At 36.3% G+C, this 25,533-nt stretch overlaps 1 protein-coding gene across 2 annotated transcripts in view; it reads left to right on the top strand.

Annotated features, from left to right (window-relative positions):
- Window positions 1-25,189, top strand: part of LOC117572176 (eukaryotic translation initiation factor 5B) — a 39,079-nt gene extending 13,890 nt beyond the window's left edge. The window contains exons 5-9 of one of the 2 annotated variants that reach the window (XM_034254827.2): window positions 2,336-2,412; window positions 5,272-5,467; window positions 6,597-6,704; window positions 19,751-19,912; window positions 24,728-25,189. In XM_034254827.2, the coding sequence (XP_034110718.1) occupies window positions 2,336-2,412; window positions 5,272-5,467; window positions 6,597-6,704; window positions 19,751-19,912; window positions 24,728-24,835 (651 nt within the window). In that variant the 3' untranslated portion in view covers window positions 24,836-25,189. Of the gene's footprint in view, window positions 1-2,335; window positions 2,413-5,271; window positions 5,468-6,596; window positions 6,705-10,673; window positions 10,695-19,750; window positions 19,913-24,727 lie in introns of those variants that run through there. The other variant, XM_052005719.1, reaches the window with a different exon arrangement.
- Window positions 25,190-25,533: the final 344 nt, after the last annotated feature.

The following is a 25,533-nucleotide window of genomic DNA, read 5'->3' as shown; positions in this document are numbered from 1 at the left end:
TTTAGTTTTCCTACACAAAACAATAAGATTAATATGTTGTGTTATAATTTTTTTTTAATAACAAATATTATAATTATTTGAGGTATATGCTTTTAGATTGATTATCCACATAATCATTATTATTTCATAGGGGTACTAATATTTTATATAACGTTTTCCACTTATTCAATTTCCATTAGCGTCAAATTCATCAAATACACATTTTAAAATTGTATACTACTTTGTGGACTAATATAATTTCATGCATTAAATAAATTCAATACTTTTCCTTAGTCAACTTCAAATAATGTTTTTGGTTGCCCAGTCAAATTTCATGTCCAGTTGCTTATATCCAACTGCAAGAGTATAGAAACGAAAAAAAGAGTGAATGAGTGAACGGACCAGGCAGCCAGCGAGTGAATGAGTAAATGAATGAATGAGTAAATGTTCATACGTACAAATGAAAACAGAAGAAAAAAACAAAAAAAAAAAAAAAAACGAAAAACGAGAAACGAAAACAGCGGAAGTAATTCTTCCTGCATTGCACACACACATACAGAGAGAGAGAGAGACAAACAAATGGCAGTTTGAAGAGCTTATTGCTTAATTTTCATTCATAAACACGTTGCGACCGCATTTTTAATGAAATCAAACAGCGAAGGCAGCCAAAAGGAAGTTAGCCCAAAAAGAAGATAATAGATACTTAGGTACAAACATCGTACATACATATATCGTAGAACGGAAGTTGAGCGGAACGTGCTGAGTTGAAAGCTGAACAAATTAAGTAGCTACGAGAATAACTGACACGAACTGAACTCAACTGAACGGATTGACCTGAACCGAGTGTGTAGATATGCAGCTATATCTGGGAGATGGAGGGAAATTCGAGACGAGTTTGCTGGCAACGCCCTTGTTGCAGAAATGACCTCCTTATTCGGCCAAACGCTTTTGCGAACCTTGATGATGCGTTGACGTCAGCAACAGCAGCAGCAGGCGAAGTGCGACCTTTTACCTTTTGACCTCGTTGCCATTTCATTTGCTTTGTTTAATTAGCTTTACATTTTGCTTTGCAACGCCTACCACCAATTTTGGGAGCACATCTTTCCAGCCATTCGATTATTATATAGAAGTGGATTTTGTATTTTATTGCTCTCGGTTGCCATGTGGATAATTTGTCGCATTTCGCTATCACTTCCGTTTGCCATTTTAGCATGCAATCGTGCCTGACTCTCGTTAGCATTCGCGTTCTCATTCTGATTCTGATTCTGGTTCTCGTTCTGTTTGTTCTCGTGATTGTTTGTCCGCTCGCTCTCTACAATTACATTCATTATCGTTCCATTTTACGCATAGCACATCGCATCGCATCGTATTCTATTCTATTGTACTGCCGAACAATTGCACACCAACAATAAACTTCCGATTTCATTTATTGTTATGCCAGTTTAGTGTAAAACTCTTTTTTATTTCTACTGTTTTTTTTGCCCTAATATCTATTATCTAGTTTTGAATTCAGTTGATTGCGGGGGGTGTACTTTATGTACAGTACTATGTGCTATGTAATTTGTTCTTTTCTGTCAACTTTTTGTTCATTTTAAGATATGTTTTAATCTGACATTTTAAATTCAAGCTATCAAATTTCCGTTAATTTTGAAATAGAGTTAATGAAATGAATGTTTGAGGCAAGATTTGACTACTATTTTATTATTTTTTTTCCATTATGTTATTTTCTTCTTTATATATTAAGTGTATTTTAGAGAGAAGTTAATTTCTTATTAAAATTAGTCCAAAAATAAATCAAAGCTAAGCTAATGTGACAAATATCTGCAATATAAAACATCAAATCAAAGCTAAGCTAATGTTACAAACATCTGCAATATATAAAACACCTTTAACAAATTATTCCTATATTTTTAGACTAATACAAATTTATACATAAAAAATTATTATTACAACTGCAATTTTAAAATTGCAGAAGTATAAGCCAATAAAACAACTAAGCTAATGAAGGTGTTGTAAGATAAATGTAATATTAAAGCTGCAGCTTTAGCACTACAATTTTCTGCAGAGGTTATCATAGAATTTATAGAAATATGTTTGGGATTTATCTCAAATTTTAAATAAATGTTCATCGAGGTTGCAATCTATCAATACATTCTAAATTTAAACTAAACTGTAGCTTTAAAATAGTAATTTCCTATAAAAAGTTAGCAGAGCTATTATAGAAATTTCTTTAGAAGATAAATCCAAAATATTGAGTATTTATTGAATATTTTTTAATCTGTTGTTATCAAACATTAAATTAATAAATTCCAATGAAATGCTAATTTTATATTTTCAACTTTATCTTTTTTTGCAGTACTCTGCCATTCGTATTGGTCCCGTGGTCAAGCGTGATGTGATGAAGGCATCGACTATGTTGGAGCATGAAGCACAGTAAGTACAAGAAATAAATTAAAATAGTTACAATTTTATAGCTACAAAGTAATTCTTAATTGGGTTGTTGGATGGTTGGATTTCTGTACTTAAGATAAGGAATATCTAATTCATATTTTGAAGATCATTCTATAGCTTGAACTATTTTCCAAAAGTCGTCATACTACGATACGCTCTATGATCTTATAATATACTTATACTTAACAGTGCTTGCATCTTATTGTTGATCTTAAAAGCAAAGCTCTGCTTAACTGCGAGCTGCCTTCTGTGGCAACTCTTATGATATCTCGAATGCCATGCGAGAGCTGCCTGAAAATGTGCTTAAAGTTTATGGAGTCACCCTTTTATGATGCATTATCCAGTCGAGGCTATCAACAGCAGCACTTTCATAAGCAATCTGCTGCTGCTGCTGGCCGTCGTTGATATACTCCCATTTACAGGCAGATCACATATTATTGTGTTATATCAACAACATTGTAGCTCTGTTCGTCTCTTGCAGCATTTAAGACCGAGCTGCTGAAGCGAACGATTCAATTTTATTGCAGCTTAACTTTATTAACACGACGACTGCGCCTCACACACACACACACACACACACACACACACACACACACACACTCCTCTTCCAGATTTCGAGATCTCTCAGTGGAGAACAAAAGACTTGTAAGAGTATGAAGCGGCTCTTTGAAGAGCGTGTGATAAAGCCGACACGAGCTGCCGCTGCCGCTGCTGTTGCCGCTGCTGTTGCCGATGCTGTTGCTGCTGCTGTGGTTGGGTTAAGTGATTCATTTAGCGGCAATCAGAAAATGCACTTTCCAGCCAGGCTCAGCGATCCTCATGATTTATTGTTATATGTGCCGGCCCTTTAAATATTTGCCTTGTCCGCGACGGCGACTTTATCTCATTAGAGTCTCTCTGTGCTTTGTTTTTTTTTTCTGTTTTTCTGTATTATATTTTTGCCGTTAAGTGATGGAAATGAAATGCCAAATGGCCACCTCGCAGTCTCCGCGTCTCCTAATGACAAGTTTCCAATTGCAAAACGGCAAGCGGCAACTATTTTTGTGCTCTGCTTGGCAGCAACAAAAGCGACAGAGACTGCACAGATACACACACACAGATACAGATACAAATGCAGATGCCGACGTAGATGCAGATGCAGATATGAGATACATTTACAATTCGTTCGACCCACACACACATAATTCTGCGAGTGCGCTGCGCTCAAATTACAACAAACATGCATGAAAAATGAAAAATAGAAATGTGCGGCTTTCGAGATACATTTGTATCTGCATACGAGTTGCGAGTGCGAGAGATACTCGTGTATCTACTACGCCCATGTAATAGACGTGGCGTTTCCGCTGCCGAACATTTCCGGCCCTTGCGCATGCGCAGCCATTTGAGTTATATATGCATGCTTTTAAAGCACTCTCCAAGCCTCCCCTTCCCCTTCTTTCCCCCTTCGTGAAGTGAAGTGTGCGTATCTTGCAGATATGCGTCTCGAAGTCGCACTGTCAGGCTATAAACTCAATATTACATTTTTACTATGTGTTGCCGTTTATTTATTGAAGATTCTTATGCGCGCGGAATTTTTAAACCATAAAATTTTGCTTTTTACGCCGCAGGTGATCATGAAATTTGTTTAAGAGCCTCCTTTAAAGAGGAAGTTCAAGCCTCTTGGCTGTCCACATTTATCTCTCTGGCAAGCAGCATAATAAAATCTTTAACTGCCTTTTATGTGCATTTTTAACACTCTCAACTAATATAAAATGCACCCACCCAATGCGTTGTGGCTTCGCTATCGCCAAATAAATTATATATATTATGATCGTCTGATCAGAAGTTGGCCATGTGCAACATTTATTGGCATTTCTAATTGCAAGAGTTGTAGAAGTTTTCATTTTACGACTAGAGATGCGCTGTAAATATTATTCTACAAGAATATTCAAAATTTATATTGGCATTTTAGTAAATAAAAGTATATGAGCGAGGGTTGATGTTCATTAAGAATAGACACAGAAAAAAATATCGGTTAAATACGCTGAATTAAAAGCGGAGCGGTGTTAATATCTAAATTATCCAGGAATATCTGATTTTGGTAATTTTGAAACTTTTAGATTCCCGATTGAAGTTTATAGTATTAAATATCGTATTAAATCAAAACTTTTATTATACTCAAAATACGAATTATGCCGTTTATTATTATTATTATTATTATTATGAGTATTATTATATTATTTATGATTTATAGTTATTAAGTCGAATACTATTAAATTAACAACTTAATACTGAATGCTTGATTTTTCCAATTCCTTTCTTCGTTGCACTTGTTAGCTTATAACCCTCTTTATTCTTTTGCTGCCGGGTATAAAAATACTTGTAATGCGTTGCCAAAAGTCTCGAGTAGCCATGGCTATAATATGTTGTCCCTTCCTGTCGCCAGTGCGTCGCGTCGCCGCAGTCGCACGTACTGGGTTAATGCCAACGGTTTCCTGCCACACACACACTCTGAAAGCAAGTGGATAGATAGCTCGAAGCTAAAGCTGAAGCTTAGCTAAAGCAACTGCAAGAACGAACGTTGGCTTTATCACAATTATTACTTGACTTCCTGGTTGCAACAGCCGCCACCATGTGGCAAGATCATTAGGCGAGTGGCCAACAGCAATAACAACAAGAAAAACTTTGCTATGATGTGGATGTTGATGTTGATAATGATTATTATTATGTATCATGATAATTGGTAGTAGATGCTTTAATTTGTTTTTCCTTTTAATTGCACACAATTGCCGTGGCGTGTTCACTAACCAACACATCTCTCTTCTTTCTTTCTGCCTCTCTTTCTTTTCTTGACGCCGACAGATATGCAACAATCTTGGCATTCGATGTGAAAGTGGAGCGCGAGGCACAGGAAATGGCCGATTCGTTGGGTGTTAAAATCTTCCAAGCGGACATTATCTATCATCTGTTCGACAAGTTCACCTCCTACCGTGAAGAGCTGAAGGCAAAGAAACGAGAAGAGTTCCGTTCCATTGCCGTATTCCCCTGCAAGCTAAAGGTGAGTGAAATGAAACTAGAACAAAGCAAAGACAATTTCAATTCCCTTTCGAGAGTATTCAAAACGTAATTAGCCCCAAAAGCTGCAGGTGTAAAATGCAATCAACCCGATTTGTGGTTGAACTCCAGCTGAGTTGCAAGTCTAATAATGCGTCTGTTGCGTCTGCGCAAGAAACTCAGCGATTAAAGCTTGTTCGCGACGCTTGCATCTCACGTCCACACTTCCTGCTCAAATAATGCTAAAGCAGCCGTATTTGATTTATAGCTAATCATTAGGTTATAGTCGCATCGTCGACCCTCTAGACCTCTAGCTTAGGAACATCATTATCTCCATCGTCGACGTCTCCGTCGTCTTCGTCTCCCACTGTGCTGTTAATTGGACACACAGCACACAGCTGTTCTTGCCACACGAGTTCTATGCTTCAGTCAGTCGTCCACTGGCTAGTTGGCTAGCAAATGCTGTTGCCTTAACAATGACGTTGTTTAGTTAAGTTATTAACCTGCCCCATCCGTTGCATTCGTGCCACTTTTTTTCATATAGTTAGCTGAGCTCGTTTCTTCATCTGCTGCCTGCAGCAACATTTCAACCTAAGCTGTCTACGCTGCAGAAATAGAGTTAATTTGGTCTAGTTAGATGGAATTAAGTCTGGAAATAAAATATGTATATAATGACTATAAATCTAAATTGTAATTAATGTTATGATCCCTGAGATATTATTTTGAATTATGATGATGATGTTCTTAGCATGAATAAATCATATATTTACAATTTCAGCAGTTATATATTTTTAGTATTCTCATTTTTATTAAAGTTTTCCGTTTACTAGAAACTTGGGGCAAGTCAATTTGGAGACAATTTGAATATATTCTCAGTTATACTATAGCTTAACTAATATTGCGATAAATTTTTTACTAATTATCGAAATGTCATTAATCTTTATATAGTGTCATCTGAAGAATCCAACTATTTTCATGTGCAAATTCTATGTTATTCGCAATACAATTGAGTTTAATAAATTTTCCCAGACTTTCAGCTCGTTATCTAGAGTTGAAATTACGAATTTTTATAGAATCCTTGCGCTATCGATAACAGACTGATCAAACATCTACTGTTTATATCCAATTCACAGATACTGCCACAATTCATATTCAACAGCCGCGATCCGATCGTCATGGGCATTATGGTCGAGAATGGCATAGTCAAAGTGGGAACGCCAATCTGTGTGCCCAGCAAAGAGGTAAGTGTTGAGTTTTTGTTTGTCACAGTCGCAGTCGCGGTCGCGGCAAATATTTAACTATTTTCTGCGCGAGTTTGCCACAAAAGGTTATTCATTGAATGGCCAAGCATTGTAGATACAATCCATCCATCCACCGATCCATCCATCCATTTGTCCAACTGTCCACAGGCTTCTCATTTGGTATTTCATTCTAACTATTGCGACGCCGCTGCACAATGAAAATCCTTGTCTCTACTGCTCTGCAGCTCTTCAAAAGCGTGTCAAGTATCTAGATACGAAGTGTGTGTGTGTGTACTAGTGTGTGTTTGTGTATAAGGGCCCATCTTTTTAAACTGCGTCGTTCTGGCGCTGGTTTCTCAGTGTTTGGTTTTGTGTAGTCGACTTCTTTCTCGAGGCTTTCATTGTTGACACAGGTGCGTGTTGTGTTTGGTGTTGTGTTGTGTTGTTGTGCTGTGTTGTTGTGTCTGCAGCGCTACACTCGCCTCTTATTGTTTATTTGCCAATGCGCTCTCGTGCTGCAATTGCGCTTAAGAATTCTGTATATCAATTTAGATATTTATGTAGAAACTTCAAATATCGACGCTCGTTTTGCACAACAAATTCCTGAGATACTTCGTCTTTGATTTCAGTCTCATTCTCAGTCTCAGTCTCAGTTCTCAGTCGGCGGTGTCGTGTTGTTGCATTTCCTTTTGCGCATCCTGCTTGCAAATGAAATGAATGTGATTGTGGGGAGGCACAATTATTGTCCTTCCGTTTCGGATTGCAATTTATGCGCAGACATGTCCTGTTTCCCGTCTTCTGCTTCTTCCCCCGCCCAGCACAACAATAACTGTTTCCTCTGGCGGCAGCAAAAAATGAAAGAAAGAAAAGAAACAACGACGACAACTTGAATGGTTACTGCTACTGCAACAGCAAACAAGAATCTTTTAGCAAAAAGGGTTCGCCTTCGTCTTTGCGCCTCTGCGCTTGACTTTTGGGAAGAAGCGAAAAGAGTCGAAGAGTTGATATTCCCCGGACTCAACTGGACTGTCGACTGTGGACTGTCGACTGCGAACTGGTCTCCTCGACTCTTCGTTGGTCGGCCTGGCTTCATTGGCAATTATAACTTCCTCAATTATCCAGCAGAGCGCAGCTAAGCTGTGCGCTTCCCGTCATTCATCGTCATTCTTTTAAAACATTTTCCTCTTTTTTTTTTTGTTGTTGTTGTTGTGCTGCTTCTAAAGTATATTAATACAGATTTTTGTGCCCTCCCTTCGCGCATCTCTTAGATACTTACAGCTGCCATCCCTTTTGTGCTGGCAAACGTCGACATCATCCCAGTCTATCCCCAATCAACTCTACTTTATTTCTGCGAAGCCTGTCGTTGTTGTCGGTGTTGTTGTTGTTGCTTTGTCGCCAATGTTGATCGTTGTTGTTTTTGCTGTTCCTTTTTGCCTCGCGATTTCCGTCGATTTTGACTTGGGGTCCAACTTCCTTTGGAGCCAGAGACAGCAACAGATACAAAGCGTGTGCGTGTCTCTGTCTCTCTGGATTGTTTGCCAGATGGCCAGATGGTCAGGCATAGGGCCAGATCGAGGCTACACTACACTACACTGCTGTTACCATTGCCATTGATTGCCTTTATTAATTATATAATTAAATCTGTAATGACAGAGAGAGAGAGCGAGACTTGACTTGCTTGCCCTCAACTTGAAGCTTGAAATTTGTAGCCTCGCCCTTTGTTTCAGCGCCGCTGTAATTGTTTCGTTGTATGCCAAAACTTCCGTTCTCATACGCAATTTGACCAACTGTTCTCCAGTGCTTTAAAAACCACTTCCTTTTCCTTCGTTTTATTTTTTGTGGATCTTACACGATCGATGACCGACGTTGGTCACAATTTGGCTCACTCGTTGCGCGTGCTTCAACCCTTAACCCTTAATCTTAACCCTGGGTCAATTGCTCTTTGCTGTTGCCCCCCGACTGCAAAGTGTCAAAAGTGTGTAATGTAATTTGAGACAACAGCAGTTGCCTTTGGGGCTAATGAGGGTCAATATGTTTGGGCTTGATTTCGATATGTTAAGGGTATGTAAAGATATTGATTCGTTTTGGTTTTTATTACATGCATAAAAGAAGTGATTGCTTTAGGCACTACTTTATAATAGTTTTCGATTTAGTTATCAATCATAATTTCATTGATTTCTCAATCACGTTTTGAGCTGAAGAAGTTTTTTTGATAACTTGATAAATTAGCAATCTATTAAGATGTCAATAAAGTTTTTGAGCGCATGCTTAAATTATGTGCTACTAATTGATGTTTCAGTAAACAAAACTATTATTTTTTTGGTAGCTCTGTTTTATCAATGACAAATTGCCATTGACTAGGGAAATTATTCCAAATTTCTTAAGATTTGTTTTTGCATATATTAGACGGATGTGGCGAGAGCTATTTAGCATTGATTACGAGAGATTTTTAGGGTTCTGTTTTTGACTTTAAATACTCTCTGATTATTATTTTAATATAGAGTATGAATCTTCCATTTAAGTACGCTCAGCAACTTTATTAAAATGATAGAACTATAAAATAAATTTCAGCTCAATTCCTTTTATGCACTTGAATCACAGGAAGTCATCTGCTTTTAAGATCTTGGCTTCGATCTACAAGACTGCATTTTAAATACTATAAAAATGTGTATACTCTTTAACGATCATATAATGCTCTGTCGATTGATATTCTATGCTTCGCTTAGATGGCATATCTCGGTCGTAAAAATGTTTACAACACTTGGCCGAACACTTCCTTTTGGAAACAGCACAGTTGCCCAACAAGGGCAGCAATGAAATTGATATGCCCATATATCGGCAAGGGTATCTAAAACGGGGCGACACCGTCTCTTAGGCTTGGGCTTCAGCTTCGGTGGGGAGTATCTTTCATTTTCTACGCTGGCTGCATTTAAAAGTCGAGCTAAACAGCGAACGGAAGTTGGAGGCGTTGCTCAGCGCCAAATCCGACAATCACTTGGCATATGCTGGCTGCGTGCGAATGAATGAATGCGAATGAATGAGTGCGAGTGCGAGTGAGTGTCTACTATAAGTAATTTATATATCCACATTGAGTGGATGCCTAGCTATGTAGTCAATGCTAAATAGTCTGCTGTGACTTCTGAAGCAAGCTCTGAAAAAGTAACAGCAACGAAATCAAAAACCAAAAGCAAGGCTGAAAAAAAACAAACCTCAAAGAAAGCGAATCGAACAAAGTTTTGTTAATTCAGACGTGAAGCAGTTTCTCGTTGCTTGAGATGTAGTATCTGTATCTTGTAGGTTGTTTTTTTTATGTTGGTTGATGTGCTACCCGTTGAGCAAGCTCCTGTGCTGCTGGCCACTTGTTTCTTGCTTGCCACTTGTGGCAAGATCGCACCGAGGCGATCGATATCTTTTAATAATTTCATTCATGCCTCGAGTTGTGTTATTGCTGTTGGCGCTCTCTGCTGATACCCAGCTACTCGTTGCTGTCGTTGTTGTTGTCTGCACAAGTGCTGTTCGACCGGAAATGAAAGCTTTTTGTTTTTTTGTTGTTTTCAATGTGCTGCCGGTTTTTGTTTCTTTTCGTTTCGTTAATTAAATGCCGCCGGGCCTGGCATGGTTTGATTACCTACGAGTGCGAGTACGTTGACTACATTGACTGCCTCGCACTTTTCCCTTTTCGCGCTTTGCCCATTGTGAAAGGGCGTCTCCCCTCTCTGTAGTATATATATGTAGGGGATCCCTTGTACTTAAGTTATATGCGCGTTTTGTGCCATCGCATTTCAAGCAAAGATTTTGATACGCTTCTCTGCATTGCTAAGAAGACCACATGGGCGTTTGACTTCCGTTCGCCGCCTTAGTAACTTTTTGGCCTGGGAATGTGGTAAACGAATGCAACCAACCAACGACTATTTATAAACTACATTCATACGCCATTTAAGTAGAACTAAAGTCGAGATTATTTTCAAGGCATAATGCATGGAAGAATGAACAAAGGGAAAGAGTGACGATCTTAAGTGAAGAGGGAAAAATTTCATTTGTAGAGAATGCTTGGTTTAAATTTGTCAAATTTATATTGTCAACTTGTCAATGATATATAAAAATAAATTATAAAAGCATAAAATAATAACGAAGTATTAAATAAAAATAATAACATTGACTTATGGAAGGATTATAATTTATTGTAAAGCAATTACAAATTCAGAAATGTAATTATAAATATATTATGCCATTCAAAGAGGAACCAAAATATTTCTTTGTGAATTACTTAAAAATTATTGAAAATTAATAAATAAAATATTATATAATACTGTAAAAAGATAGTAGAACTAAAACTATAAAAAATATTTGTTATTGATTGATGAATCGTAATTATTCTTGTTAAAACAAAATAGTTCAAAATGATTATATATAAAAATAAATAAATGGAGGTAAAAAGAAAGTATGGGAAATAAAAAGATATTGATAACAAATTTTAAATAATTATTATTACTTTTTAAATATTTATAAAAAACGTCAAATAGATGTTTCATTGTCAACAGATTGTATTTAAATGAAGATTTTCCTGCTTATTACAGATATTTTCTGTGTAATATTTTTTGTTTCCTCCTCTAATCGTATCAGTTCAATCCGAAAAACATTCTTATTTTCTACGTTCTTAAATTTGCTTGGTTGCATTTGCTAAGGGGATTGTTATGAATACGAGACGTGTGCGACAAAGGCGCAATTTGAGTAGAGCGTTAAGCGGGAACAATGGGAGTGACAACAACAATTGAAAGGCGGTAGAAACATCGCTAAGAATCGGAAGAAGTAATTAAATGGAAAAGAAGTTGCAGCTGAGGCGTTGCGGAAGCGGATTTTAGCAGCACAAGCAGCAGATGCGGGCTGCAATTTGAGGCAGCAACAGCGGGGCAGCAACAACAGCAACAACAACAACTGCCTTAGAACGGAAGCAGGCCAGGCGGCAGAACGGATGTGAATGCTTCCGCACGTAGATGAAGAAAGAATGTGTGTAGTATGAATAAATGAATGAATGAATGAGTGTGTCTGTGAATGAAAGATAGGAAAATGAGGTAACCGCTCCAAATTTAAGTAAAACACTTGAAGGTCTCTCTCTATCGTTCGTTATACTCGCTATTTGTAAGGTTAGAAGGGTATTATAACTTATTGGCAAAGCGTAAATAAATGGAACAGGCAAAATGAAGAATCTAATAAAATCAGAAAAATATCTTGAAAGTTGTTCAAGATATAGTTTAAGGCTACATTACATTTTGGTATATTTTGTACATTGTGGTATATCGATATATGAAGTATACCAACCTACTACTTCTACTAGTCTAAATTATATTTTGGTATATTTTGTTCTCCATGATATATTTTGTGTATAGTGGTATATTGATATATTAAATATACTGTAATATATAACTTTTCATATAATTTAGAGATTTCTGGTATATTAATTTAGTATATTTTAAAAACATTACCGCACTGTTTACCTTTTATTGTAAATCTGTAGCTGGTATTTCAAAGTTGATCACACTCAACACTTCGTCCAAGTCGGAAGTGAACAAAGTGCAGACAGCAAATAACCTTAGGGGCTGGAGGAAGTTCTTAAGGCTGGGCAGGTGTTGGCTGCTTCTTTTTCTGCCCTTAGCGGCCGGAAGTAAAGGGAAATTTCATGTGTGTGCCAAGTTATGAATGGTGCTGAAGCAATTCACGACTGCTTATCACTGAATACATTTAATTTTAATGGTGAAATTTTTGTTGTTGTGTGGGCGCAGCACAGCTAAAACAACAACAACAGCAAAACGGCGGCGCATATCTAAAAAAATATATATATGGAGATACGTATATACATATACATACATAATAATAAAAGCGTATAATGTAAAATGGAGCAAACAGACCATAAAACCAACAGCAAGCGAGGCAACAAACAGCAAAGAGCCCATGAATGAAATCTACGCTAATAGAAAACTATAAAAACAAGTTTTGAAATAGATTCACACATATCACATAGATAGCGCGATACATATGTAAACATGTGTGTGTATGTGTATCATAAAGTGCGCCGCCAAAAAAAAAAGCGAAAAAAACAATAAACAAATATTCGAACGAAATGATTTTTTGGGATTTGCACTTAAGCTAAACATTTTGCACGTAAAACTGTAAGTGGAGCTGTGTGTTCGTCTATTGCTACAGCTGTGCTGTGTATCTGTATCTCGTATCTGTATCTGTAGCTGCAATTGTATCTGTATCTGTATCTGTATCTCGCTCGTTTCATTCATAAAAATGCTTATTTCCTGTTGTTTGGCTAGGCGACCGCCTAGAGCGCTTCATGTTTCGAGTGTAGTTTGCACAGTCATAAAAAAAACGCACACACTCAACACACACACACTCACACTGGCATATGTGAAGAGACTGAAAGTCATTCAGGCTCGCGATAAGATAATAAAATCCGCTTAGATACGCGCTTTTTTTTTGCGCTCTGTCTTCCTCCTCTTGTATCTGTATCTGTAGCTGCGTCTGCTTTTGCTCTGTATTTGCAGCTATATCCACACACACACACAGTACACATTTATATACACATGTGTGTGTGTATATTTTACTATGAAAATGAATAGCAACAACAAAAGAAATTAGCGTAATTAGCAAATTACTCGCCATATAATTTTTTTTTCTCTGTTTCTGTTTCATTTTGTGGCTTGGAATTGACGTCGTCGTCGTCGTCTGTCGTTTTGTTTGGTGGGTCGCTTGGTCAGTTGGTCGCCTTCTTCGACATTTCAGTCGTCGCATTTCAGTTTTCTTGGCCGGATATGCTGAATTTGCACAAAAGGCGGAAAATCGCATTTTTCGTTGGAGCAAAGCATTTCTCTTCTGTCTCTTTCTCGTTTCATTATTTTTTGTTGCGCTGTGTTTTTGGTTACACGCGCTCCCAAAATAAATATACTTAATTGACGTTTGTTAATCGCAACGAGAGATGATGAGGCGGGTCGCCATCGCCATCGCCATCGTACGTGTCTGGCATTCTGCAACCCGTAGAACTTGCAAAAAAAAGATATATATATACAAAATAAAACTGAAATATAAAACAACCACAGCAACAAACACAAACCGACGACGCCGACGCCCACGAGTCTTTCTCAAAGTAGAACAATAAACCAAAAAGGGCTGACAGTTTGTCTGCTGTGGCTGCTCGCATGGTCGGCCGGCTTTTTTTCCTCTTTTTATTGTTTGTCTCTTGGTTTTGGTTTTTTGGTTGTCATGTGGCCAATTAGTCGACTTCCACGCGTCATGCAGAAACCGAAATACACAAGTGTTGGAGTTTGATTGAAAATGATTACGATTACGTTTAACATTTGCGAGAGCTCAGCTTGTGGAGACAGACATTAGAATAACGAAGCTTATAGTCTGAAAAAGTAATAAGCATGTAGTCATATTTGAATAAGTGTTCCAATTATTGAAAAGATTTGTGCTTAAAGTCTTTCGTACACTCTATACTAATAATGAACTGATCTAAATTTGATATTTTAAGTGTTAAAAGGTATTGTTTTTGGATATTGATTAAAAACTGTATATATTTCGTAGTAAACAATACAGTTTTTATTAAAAAAAAGTAAATATTCCAAAGAGAATGAAATATTTTTAATTCGAATAAATTTGTGTATAGCAAAAATGTAATATTTAGACTATAACTTCAATGCATTTATTTGTCGATAAATATCAACGATTCTTTCTTGTGATTATATGATATTATTTTTATGTGCGTTACTTACAGAAATATAATATATACTAATAATACTTTTTGCACTTTGATTACATAAATGAAATATTCCAATGAACCTTTGTGTGTACCTCGTTTGCAAAAATTACATATTCTAACGATTTTTTGGAAAATCAACATTTCACCAAAATTTATCAGCACTCTGTTAAGGCTTACTTTTACTTTACTTTTTTTCCTACTTTCATCTTATCGATGACAAACAAAAAACACTGATTTAATTTTTCCACACTTTAAATGCCTCACCTTGATACTAAAAGTATTTCTTATTACACATTCACTTAAAATGAAATGGAAAAAACAATAGAGGCTTCAATGTCAATCGCGGGGGATTTACACGAAAATAAATTTGAATCAACAAAAATATTCATCAATTTTTTTTTGCCACCTGTAATCCCAATAATAATGAATGAAATGACAAAATGAATGCAAAAATACGTAAATACTGAATTAAATATAAAATGAATAAAAGTAATAAATGAAATTATCTACGCTCCATATCATATTCATTCATTGTTTGCGCATTTTTTTGTTTTTTGTTTTTGGTAGCAAGCCATATACTTTATTTCGGAATATGTTCTGACAGACTTGGTTAGACCTTGAACTACAATTGACGGGGGAATGCCATTGAACTAACGAACGATAAATGAGCTCGATCACCTTGAAATATTTCAATTTTGGCCTAATCACTTCCTAGATTGTGCTCAATCAGTCAGTGCGACAGACATTCAGTCAGTCAGTCAGTCAATCAGTCGAGACAACAGATGGTCAATCACAATCAAGGCGGGGGAAATTGCAATTGTTGGTTGGTTGATTGTTAGTTATTACGCTTATCAGAGGCATTTGCAGTTGCTAGAAGATTCTTATCACAATTGATCGACTGGGCCTAAATGGGGTTCACTTTATGATTGCTTTGTGTGTGCTTTGCTGCGTTGCGTTGCGTTCATTCATTATTGTTTTGCACTTGCGTATTTCGATGCCTTGATAAATGTATCTATAAGTGTTTCCGATTTGATAAAAAAATGGGTGAGAGACATGTAACAGGCCAAAAGGAGAACCAAGACCAAGTTGTTATCAATGAAAAGTTGCTGCTGTCATTGTCATTGGTGTTGTTGTTGTTGTTCGCCACCGTTGGCACTTTGCAGCACCCACCTGAGTTGATACTTCAATTTGAATCCCACTGACTTCCTGTGAGTGAAAGAGTGAAGAAAAATCAAGTAAGAAAGCTAAAGCCGAGTGTGCTCGACTGTGAGATACCTGATACCCAATTTCAATAAAACCTTTTACTGAAAATATACCATATTAATATACCGAAAAATACTAAATATATACAAATTATAATATACTGAATATATATATTCAAAATATACCGTAGAGTACAAAATATACCACAGAGTATAAAATATTCCAAAAACTACTAACTATATAAAAATAAAAATATACTGAAAGCTATATTAGGTATATCGGCAAAGTAGTACATTCAAAAATATACCTCAGTGCGCAAAATATACCACAGAGTACAAAATATACCACATTGTCATCCAAAGCAACTAAGTCCATGTTGCGGTAAAAATATACCATAGAGTACAATATATACCAAATTGTCAGTCAAAGTAACTAAGATCCTAGTGCATTAAAATATACCATTGAATACAATAAATACCATAGAATACAAAATATACCACAGAGTACAAAATATACCAAATTGTCAGTCAAAGTAACTAAGACCCTAGTGTACTAAAATATACTAAAGAATACAAAGTATATCACAGAGTACAAAATCTACCATAGTCTACAAAATATACCAGTTAGTCAGCCAAAGTAATTAAGACCCCATTGCAGTAGACGTTTCTTAAATAACTTCTGCCTGCAGCCACAAACGTGTCATACCCTTCTACCCTTTGGGCAGCTGGTATACAAACGAGAGACAAGCAAAGAGACCTTTGTGCCTTTTGTCCCCACCTACGATGCGAGCTCTGTTTATGTATCTATATAGGTAGAGTAGACTCTGCCATGTGGGCGTCGGCTGCATTCACAGCGGATGCTAATGAGCATGACTAGACATATGGCTGATAGCTTGGCCTGGCTTCAATAGGTGTTGTGTTGCCATTGTTAATGCTGTTGACAGCCCTCGGAGAGGTTGGCAGCCAAGTGCCGAGGCGTTGCAGATGCGCTGCAGCTGCTCCAGCTTCAGATCCAACTATTCTCAATTGTTGAGAGAATCCCACGAACTCGCTGGACATCTAATGAAATGACAATTGTTGTGTGTGCAGATACAAATGTATCTTCTCTCTTTTTTTGGTGGGGGAGATAGCTTAATTAGATTGGAAAACCTTCGCTGACCAGCATAAATTTGTGTTGTGTTTGTTCGCAGTGTGGGCTTCAGGCAAACACTCGAATCAACGCCCAAAAGCAAAGCAGAGTCAACACTCACCTTTGTATGACGTAGGCAGCTTTAGCTTTCTTCTCCCTCTCTGGTGTTTGCTGATGTCTCGAATTCATTTGAAATGCATTGGCCAAGGCAAACAGCAGTGCTTCCATTGAATAGTTTGTTGTTCTTTTATATTTTTACTGGCTACTGTTTGGCGCTTTGCAGCTGCGCAGTCATCACAACAGTTTCTATCTTCTGGCTGTCTTCATTCTTGATGACGTTGACAAAGTTCTTGAGCGATGCGATTAAAGCTAAAACTAAGCGTGTTTCACGAATGTATTTTTTTTTTTTTTTTGGTTGTTTCTCAACGGATGTCGCAAATTTTGGCACTCTGATTTGCCTTTCCACAAACATACATTTGATTGAGTGTATGTGTGTGTGTGTTTTTTTTTTTTGTTGAAATGCCGTAATTCTCTCAGCCGGCAGCTAATTTAGTGTTTCCTGCTGACAACTGCAGTTTAAGCTTCAAAGACAAAGCACAACCATGATAAAGAATGAAACAAAGACAACGACGCAGACAGACAGAGAGAGAGAGAGAAATGAAATTATGGTTTTTACCTCATTAATATGAGAAAACTTGGTGATCTAGCAATTATTTTCTACTTACGCTTGATAGAATCAAATTACGGAGAAAACTTGAGAAAATGAAATGAGAAAGTGTAGAATAGAATAGTTAGTAATTTCTAAGATTTATATTTGATGTAATATGAGATATTAATTGTGTGTAGAGAGTGTAGAGAAAGAATAACACTAATTCTGTGTAGTGGAATATAACTATTATAGTTGTATAATATTATTATATTATGAATAATATGTTTTATACATAACATATAGTATATACTCTAATACTCTAATATAGAATGTATGGTATATTTATTATATTATATTTAGTATGTAAAAGTCAGCCAAAGAAAGTATAGAGAAAGAAAGGTTGAAAGATATCGATAATGAGCTAAAATATTAATGTGAGTACAATTATTAAATTATATTTCTCAATTCATTAAACCTTCAAAATACATTTCCTAAAACAACAGAAATAAGGAGTAATAAATGTAGAGACAGATAAAGATAACTAGAGACACATAATTGTAATCAATAGTTAAAAAAATTAAAATATTCAAATTAAATACAGCTGATGTTTGACAATTATTAAATTACCTTTTTCAATTCGATAAACTATTAAAATAATAATATAACTATAACAACATATGTATATAGATACTAAAAATAACATAAATATAATATATTAAATGTAAAATCAGTTAAAGAACATTGGTGACACATTCTTGTAATCAATCTGGCAGCATTTTAAACCTAGCAAATAAATCAAAGAGTTTAATAATCCTGCTGCTCTTTGTGGTATGGAAACAATCTTCAATATGATCTATCAAACAATTCGGAGTGCGTCTCATAAATTGTTTAATAAATTGTGATTTTGTGCAAACATAAAACAAGCTGTGGCAGCGAGCGTCGTTTGCTCGTATTTTTGTGTCGCTGTTGTTGTTGTTCTTGTATGAAAATAGACGACATCCGGTCTGTAGAAAATATATAAATCATATTTTTAGATAAACGTTGATACAAGCACACACATAAACACACACGCACACACACACACATTGCAAACTGTTGGTTGAGCAGCGCAAAACTAATAATCAAAAAAGAACAAAAAACTGCTAGTTTTAGTTATATTGCTTTCGTAGCTCGTGCAGCAAAAAGCTGATTATGATATAATCATTAACCCTTCGATGGGCTATAGAGCTTAGCATGTGTGTGGAAATGGAAATAAATTAACACATTTAATGAAAAATGCGACGAACAGACCAAAAAAAAAAAAAAAAAAAACTGAAAAACTGAAAACGGAGCGTATGAGTAATCAACGACAGGAAATGGTGACAAATGCGCCCCTCGCAAGCCTCCACAAGTTGTCTATGTGTGTGTGTGTGTGTGTGTCTATGAGTTTATGTGTGTGTGTGTCTCCCTGTGTATGTAAATGTGTTGTAGCTATTTGCACCGATAGCAACAAGCCAAAAACAGAAAAAAGAGAAGAAAAAAAAATTTCAATAATTTATTTGGTTTGAATGAAATACGAACGAAGCGAACGCAATGGCGAACCAAAGGGGGGAATGGAGGGGGCGAGTAGGGGGACAAGGGGAGGCGAGGTGGCCGCCATTGGGGCGCCCACAGGAAACGTTGCCGTTGCAGTCGACGCTGGCAGCGCAGTCGCTGGCAGCGTTGGCTTGGCGACAGTTTCCTGTGTTTAATTTGTTGTTGTCGTTGTTGTTGTTTCTGCTGCTGTTGTTGTTGAGTGCAAACGAGTTACGACAACAAACATATTACAATTTGGTTCAATGACTTTGCCCAGCGATAGCTGTATTGTGTTTTTTTTGAGTGTGTGTGTGTGTGTGTGTGGCAAGCAGTTGTTGTCGCATAGTTTTCGCTTTGGGGGCGTTATCTAACCCCGCTGTGAACACCCATTTAGCCAAAACACCCACAAGCTCTCTCGTTTATCAGTGGCAAATGTTAAGGAAGTGTTCCAGATGTCTCTCTGTGTGTGTGTGTATATGTGTGTGTGTATTGATAACAACAACAAAAAGTCTGACTAAAGCCCAACAAAGTCAACCCAACCCGAGTTTATTTTTTTTTCTATTTCTGTTTCAACTATTTCGGCATTATTTCATGTTTGTTGCAATTACTTTTGTATTTGTTGTCTTATCTGTTGCACATGCCACAATTTAATGATCCCATTCAAAGCCAGCCGTCTTTAGTGCCTATTTATTCACACTCTATTTCTATTTCGATATCTATATTTTTGTTATTTCTTTTCTTGTTTTGCAGTTTGTGGACATTGGCATAGTCACCTCCATTGAATCGAATCACAAGCAAATTGAATTCGCCCGTAAAGGCCAAGAGATTTGCATCAAAATAGAACCGATTCCCGGAGAATCACCCAAAATGTTTGGCCGTCACTTCGAGGCCGACGACATGCTCGTCAGCAAGGTAAGTTTGAATGCATTTTATTATTTTATAATCAATGGAATACTGTATTGCCTACGAATTACATTTCAAGAATATCATGTTAACGAACTGTGTTCTTTAGTATATAAATTTAATAGTTGCACTATTAAATATACTGAATGCCAATGATATACTATACTGAATATTTAATAACAGTGATTTATTCGGTATATTTATACTGAATATTATAATAATGTCATAATTCAGAAAAAGATTAAAAAATAAAACTCATTCAAAAATAGTGTTTGGTACAATTGCTAATTATATGAATGATTTCTTAAAGTCACCATAAATGGGAACTAATATTAAGAACGTATTAAATAGTGCAGAAATATTTATTATCCAGTGTGTTATCTGTATTAGGATAATAAACTGTCAATGAGCAAATTGGGCACTTAATTTCCAAATTCATTATGTTTTATTACACTAACTTTAATATTATATTGTCACTATAGAAATTGCTTAGGTTAATTTAGTCAACATTAGGGGAAAGCTTATAAAATAAAAGTTACCTAAATAGAGTGTTGAACTTTATGTGAGTTCCGTATTTATTTTAGTTATGTGTACACAAAAGAACAACATAAAACATCTAAATATTAGCTAAAATCGTATTAGATTTGCAGATATCTCTAACTTAAATTATATATAACTACAATTTCTTAAGCAACAACATTAATCTGTGCTATTATATTACAAAATATTAAATAATGAAGATTTGTATTAGGCAGCTCAAATAACTTTACCAATGTTTCAAAAAATAGCAAATCATAAAGAAAATATGTTTTATGATCAACTACTTCTTTAAAAGAAGTTTGGCAAATCTTACAATAGATTGTAGTCCATCTCAGTTTTTCTGTGCATTTTATTTGAATTAAATGACTTCAAATTATATAAAACGTAATATGGCAGACAATAAGTAGAGAACTTATTTAATCACCATAAAAATTCGTAAATCATCTCATTCTTTCAATAAATTTGTTTACAAAAATAAGTTTTATTAGCAACCATTTTTTTGATTGAAATTTAATTTTGGCACTATAACTCATATTTCCTTTCAAGTCGTATTTTATTTAAATGAAAACACTTCAGACTACATATAAAACCCATTCAACTGCTCACCCAATTTCGATTTAAAGACGAACAATAGAATCGAATAATCTAAAAGAGGGTTTAATTGCCGCATTTGGCAACACATGCTTTCTAGTTTCCGCTCTTTTTTTCACCATTGTTTTGCAAGTCGAGACACCTACCTAATGTTGTTGTTGTTGGTTGGTTGTTGGGTTGTTTGGTGTTGTGGTTATGGCCCGCACATTAATTGGCCAATTTAAATTGACAAGCTGTAGATAAGGTGTTGGGGCTGGCTGTTGGCTGATGGCTGTTCACTGGGTGTTTTAACTTGAAGTAAGGCAATCAAATCTGTTGTTATTGCTATTGATTTCCGTTCTGTGCGCCAAGTGGCACCTGCAGCAGGTAAACATTCACATTAATAACAACAACTCGAAGACGACGACGACGTCGACGTCGATTTTGTCGTCTCGAGAGCACTTAAACTTTGGCAATGCGCCATTTCCAATTTCAATTCCCATTCCCATTCCACGTCGTAGTAGTAGTAGAATTCCCCGCATTTGCTGTTTTGGCTTATCAAATTACATGGCCAAGTTAAGTGAGTGTGTGGGGGCCAGTCGAACAAATTTTATATAAGTGACGCGTTAAAAGGTCTTTGGCAACTTCCGCTCCAGGCAGGTGGTTGAGAGGGGAGGGAGGGGGAGGGGTAGGTGGATGGGAGCTTGACAACAATGCGCCATCATTTGATTAACAATCATAATTACTTCAAAAACGCTGACGTCAAGCGAAGGTTAAAGTTTTCTCTACTCAAAAAGCGAATCGATAATAACTTAATTTTCGTGCTATTTTAGTTTTTGTGTGTCGCTTATCAAACGGTGACGTCAGCACAAAAGACAAAGCAAGGGAGAAGAGGAGGGGAGGGAGATTCGTTGGGTAATTGCTCATTGAGCTTCACTTTGCCGCGAGTTTGATTCAATTAATTTGCCATAAAAATGGTCTGAGTTGATTAATAAAATTTTGTAGTCCACACACAACATGATGTTGTAAAGCGAGACGACGAACATCAAACGAAGGACGAAGCCAAGAGTGTATGAGTGTGTGAGTGTGTTCTAGAGTGTATGAGTGTGTGTAAGTGCTACAACTCATATCTATTTACAGCCGACGAGCTAAAAATAGCGCTCAATGTCTTTTCATATGCTATCAAAGGGTATTATGTCATGGCTGACCTGAGATCGAGGCGCGGCAAAAGCAGCAAAACCACCCTCTAAAACGGGCAAAAAGAAACCAAAGCCACTCCCCCAACCTCCTTACGCCCCACGCCCCCTTTCCATGGCCTGCTCTCGTCGCTGACGTCACGTTTCACCTTCCACGGCAATGCACTTTGCAGCCTCGTTCATTGACTTTTGCCGTTTCTAGTCGTCATCGTCGTCGTCGTCATTGCACAGCAATAACCCAGTTTTTGGTCGCGTTGTTTTGGGTACTCACTTGACCCAGTTGCGTGCCTGCAACGGGTTCAGCTTTCCTCACATTGTGTTGTGTGTGTGTGTGTGTGTGCCATTCAGCCATCCAGCCGAGCAAACCGAGCCAGCAACTGCTTTTATTCACAGATTCTGACGCATTTGGCGACCCGGTTCAGTGGCAAGCAGCAACAGCAACCCAAATACCGCACTCGTCCCTTTTAACTTTTGCTGGCCATTACGGAATTAGATAAGCCTTTTTGCACAGCTCTCTATAAATAGCAGCATCGAGCATTAAGTATTAAGTTCAAATCGAAGGTCCTGCGACTTCGACAACAATCAATATCGCAACTGTGCAAAGGAAGCCGGCTTTGACCGTGTATTGAATGGTATTAAATGAAAAGTAAAGTTGAGCTGCAGGAAATTCCAAATTAAAGCAAGTAAGCGAGCTACAGATTCTGAATAAAAGCATAAAAGTACAGTATTATTCTTAAGATATATTGCAAACATATTAAAATGTACTGTAAGTCACAATTGGTATTGAAGTACTACAATCGAAATATACCATACAGCTCAAAATATACCATATTGTCAGTCAAAGTAGGTAAAACCCGATTAAAAAATAATTGAATGGGGGAATTAATAAGTGCCGGAATTAAAAATTCAATCCTATGTTAACATTATTAATAATGAGCATAAAAACACGATTAGAAATTGAAAGAGAAATTAATAGAGCATAGTATTTAAATATGTAAGACAAGCAGCACTTCATCTTGTATCAATTACTATAATTATAAGTGTAGTATGATTCTAATAAGCAATCTTATTATTAATAAGCTTATTATTGTGAAAATGTAACAAAATTTATGCAATTTTGTGATAGTATGTTAGTTAAAAGATCTGTGCAGACTAGAGAGCGATGGATAAGATTGATGGATTAATCTCAAGAGTGTTCTTTCCAATTGGAAATTATAAGATCTAGCTCTGAAATTTGTAAAATAGTGTCAATTGAAATTTAGTTGACTTAGAACTATCTATGTGCATGTAGATTTTACTTCTTCACACCATATCTGTACGTAGCTTTTTCTCACTTTTTATAAAATGCTTTAGTGATAGCTTTAGTGATAAGAATACATATAATCACTGAATATCTGATCTTGCAAGCTGCATTATAATTCGATTATGGTACTGATTAAAGAACAAAAAACTGTGATCTTATGCTAGATAGCAATCATTAAACTATTGTATAACACTTTTAATTTTTATGGTGCGCAAAATTTCATTTGACATTTTGTCCATAAATCATTTAAAAATCAGTTTCAACTAGATCCACTGCCAAAACAAAACAAAAAATTGCATACAAAAGTTTTCCACCAATTTCCCCTCCAAGTGGAGCTTTCCCCCTTCTAGAAATACGCATTGTTGCAGCTGCATAACAAAAAAGTCGCGTCTCTTGGTTGGCCAACAATATCGCAAGGCGGCTTTATGCTCAGCATTTTAATGTGCACAACATACATTGTGATTGTGATTGTTAGTGTTATTGTTATTGTTATTGTTGGCGATGCCATTTAAAGCCCCATCTATGGTCAGGTAGAAGTACCACGTACCACAATGTATGCAGTTCTCAATTCGCTGGAAGAATTGCTGTCCGAGTGTTTGCTATGAAAATTAATATGCAACTGGCAAATATAATAATTAAATGGAATTGGAAAGCAAGCGGATGTCACTTGGAGGCAGACACTGCAATTGTGTAAAAAAGTAGTAGTTGGAGTGGGTTTCAAAATCTATATTTGTAGTAAAATATGTGTTGAATTCCTTACCTATTATTTATTGTAAATTCTAAATTTGGAAATTTAGAGTAATTCACATTTTATTCTTAGCTAAATGGCGAAAAAAATATAGTTGAAATGGGGTTTTAAAATATAAGATTACAGCTAAGAGACTTCTTGAGTTATTTGCTAACAATAAATGATTAGATGTTTATATTAGTATATTCGAAAATTTAGCATAATTGTTATGACATTTAATGGTTATGTAAGTAAGTAAAAAAGAACAAGTTAAAGTAGGTTAACTTAAGTCAATAAATTTATTTACTGTAATGCTTAGACTAAATTCGTGATTCTGGAATATAAATTTAAAATTATATTGTTCTGGCATTTTATTGATTTTTATAATTTATGTATATTCATTTATTACTATTAGTACAAATTATTAGATTCAATTATATTTAATTTGTGACTAATTTATACAATTCATTTTTGATTTTCCTTTGCAGATTTCACGCCAGAGCATTGACGCTTGCAAGGACTATTTCCGCGATGACTTGATCAAGAACGATTGGGCGTTGATGGTTGAGCTGAAGAAGCTCTTTGAGATTCTCTAAACAAATTGCCAAAACATCACGTACAACAACTGCAACTGCAACAGCTAGAAGAAATGCAATTCTGTGTGCTTGCAACTCAACTCTTAACTACATAATATATGCATTACTATATGGAGATTGTGCTGCTTGCGATGTGAATGTGTGTGTTTTTTTTTAAATTGTGTTGCCGTTGTCTCGCTTACAACAATGTGTGTGTTAAAAAGGTTTTAAATCAAATTTGTAAATGCTTTTTGCACAAACAACAACAACAACAGAAACCATAACAACAACAATAACAACAACAATTTTTGCCTGCGCTTTTTTGTTACGCCTGAAATAATAAAAATAAATAAAAAAAAAAATGAAATGAGAAGAAAATGCAGCAACTTGTTTTTTTGTTGTTGGGAATAACTATGTCAGGAATGACGTCACACGAAGCAGAGATGGGCGTGTAACCTTCATTGAGGATATTGACCCAGTAGCATGCGCAGTGCAGCTCCTTTTCATTCATGGCTCGTCATTGAATGCGCCAAGGATGTGAATGTGTGGATGTGAATGTGGATGCTGCTGCTACTGGATGCTTGTGAATGGGGAGCGGCGACAGCTTGGCAACAACTATGCGAAGAGAGATGGCGCTGCGGCTTCGGCTGCAGAAACTGGGTCAGCCACAGACACAGGCGGGTTCGTTCAACCTGACGGTGACGATGTGGAAGGACGAT

The sequence above is a fragment of the Drosophila albomicans genome, chromosome 3 (assembly GCF_009650485.2).
Source record: "Drosophila albomicans strain 15112-1751.03 chromosome 3, ASM965048v2, whole genome shotgun sequence".
In the NCBI taxonomy this organism is placed as follows: domain Eukaryota; kingdom Metazoa; phylum Arthropoda; class Insecta; order Diptera; family Drosophilidae; genus Drosophila; species Drosophila albomicans.
This window is presented reverse-complemented; position numbering and strand designations above follow the sequence as displayed.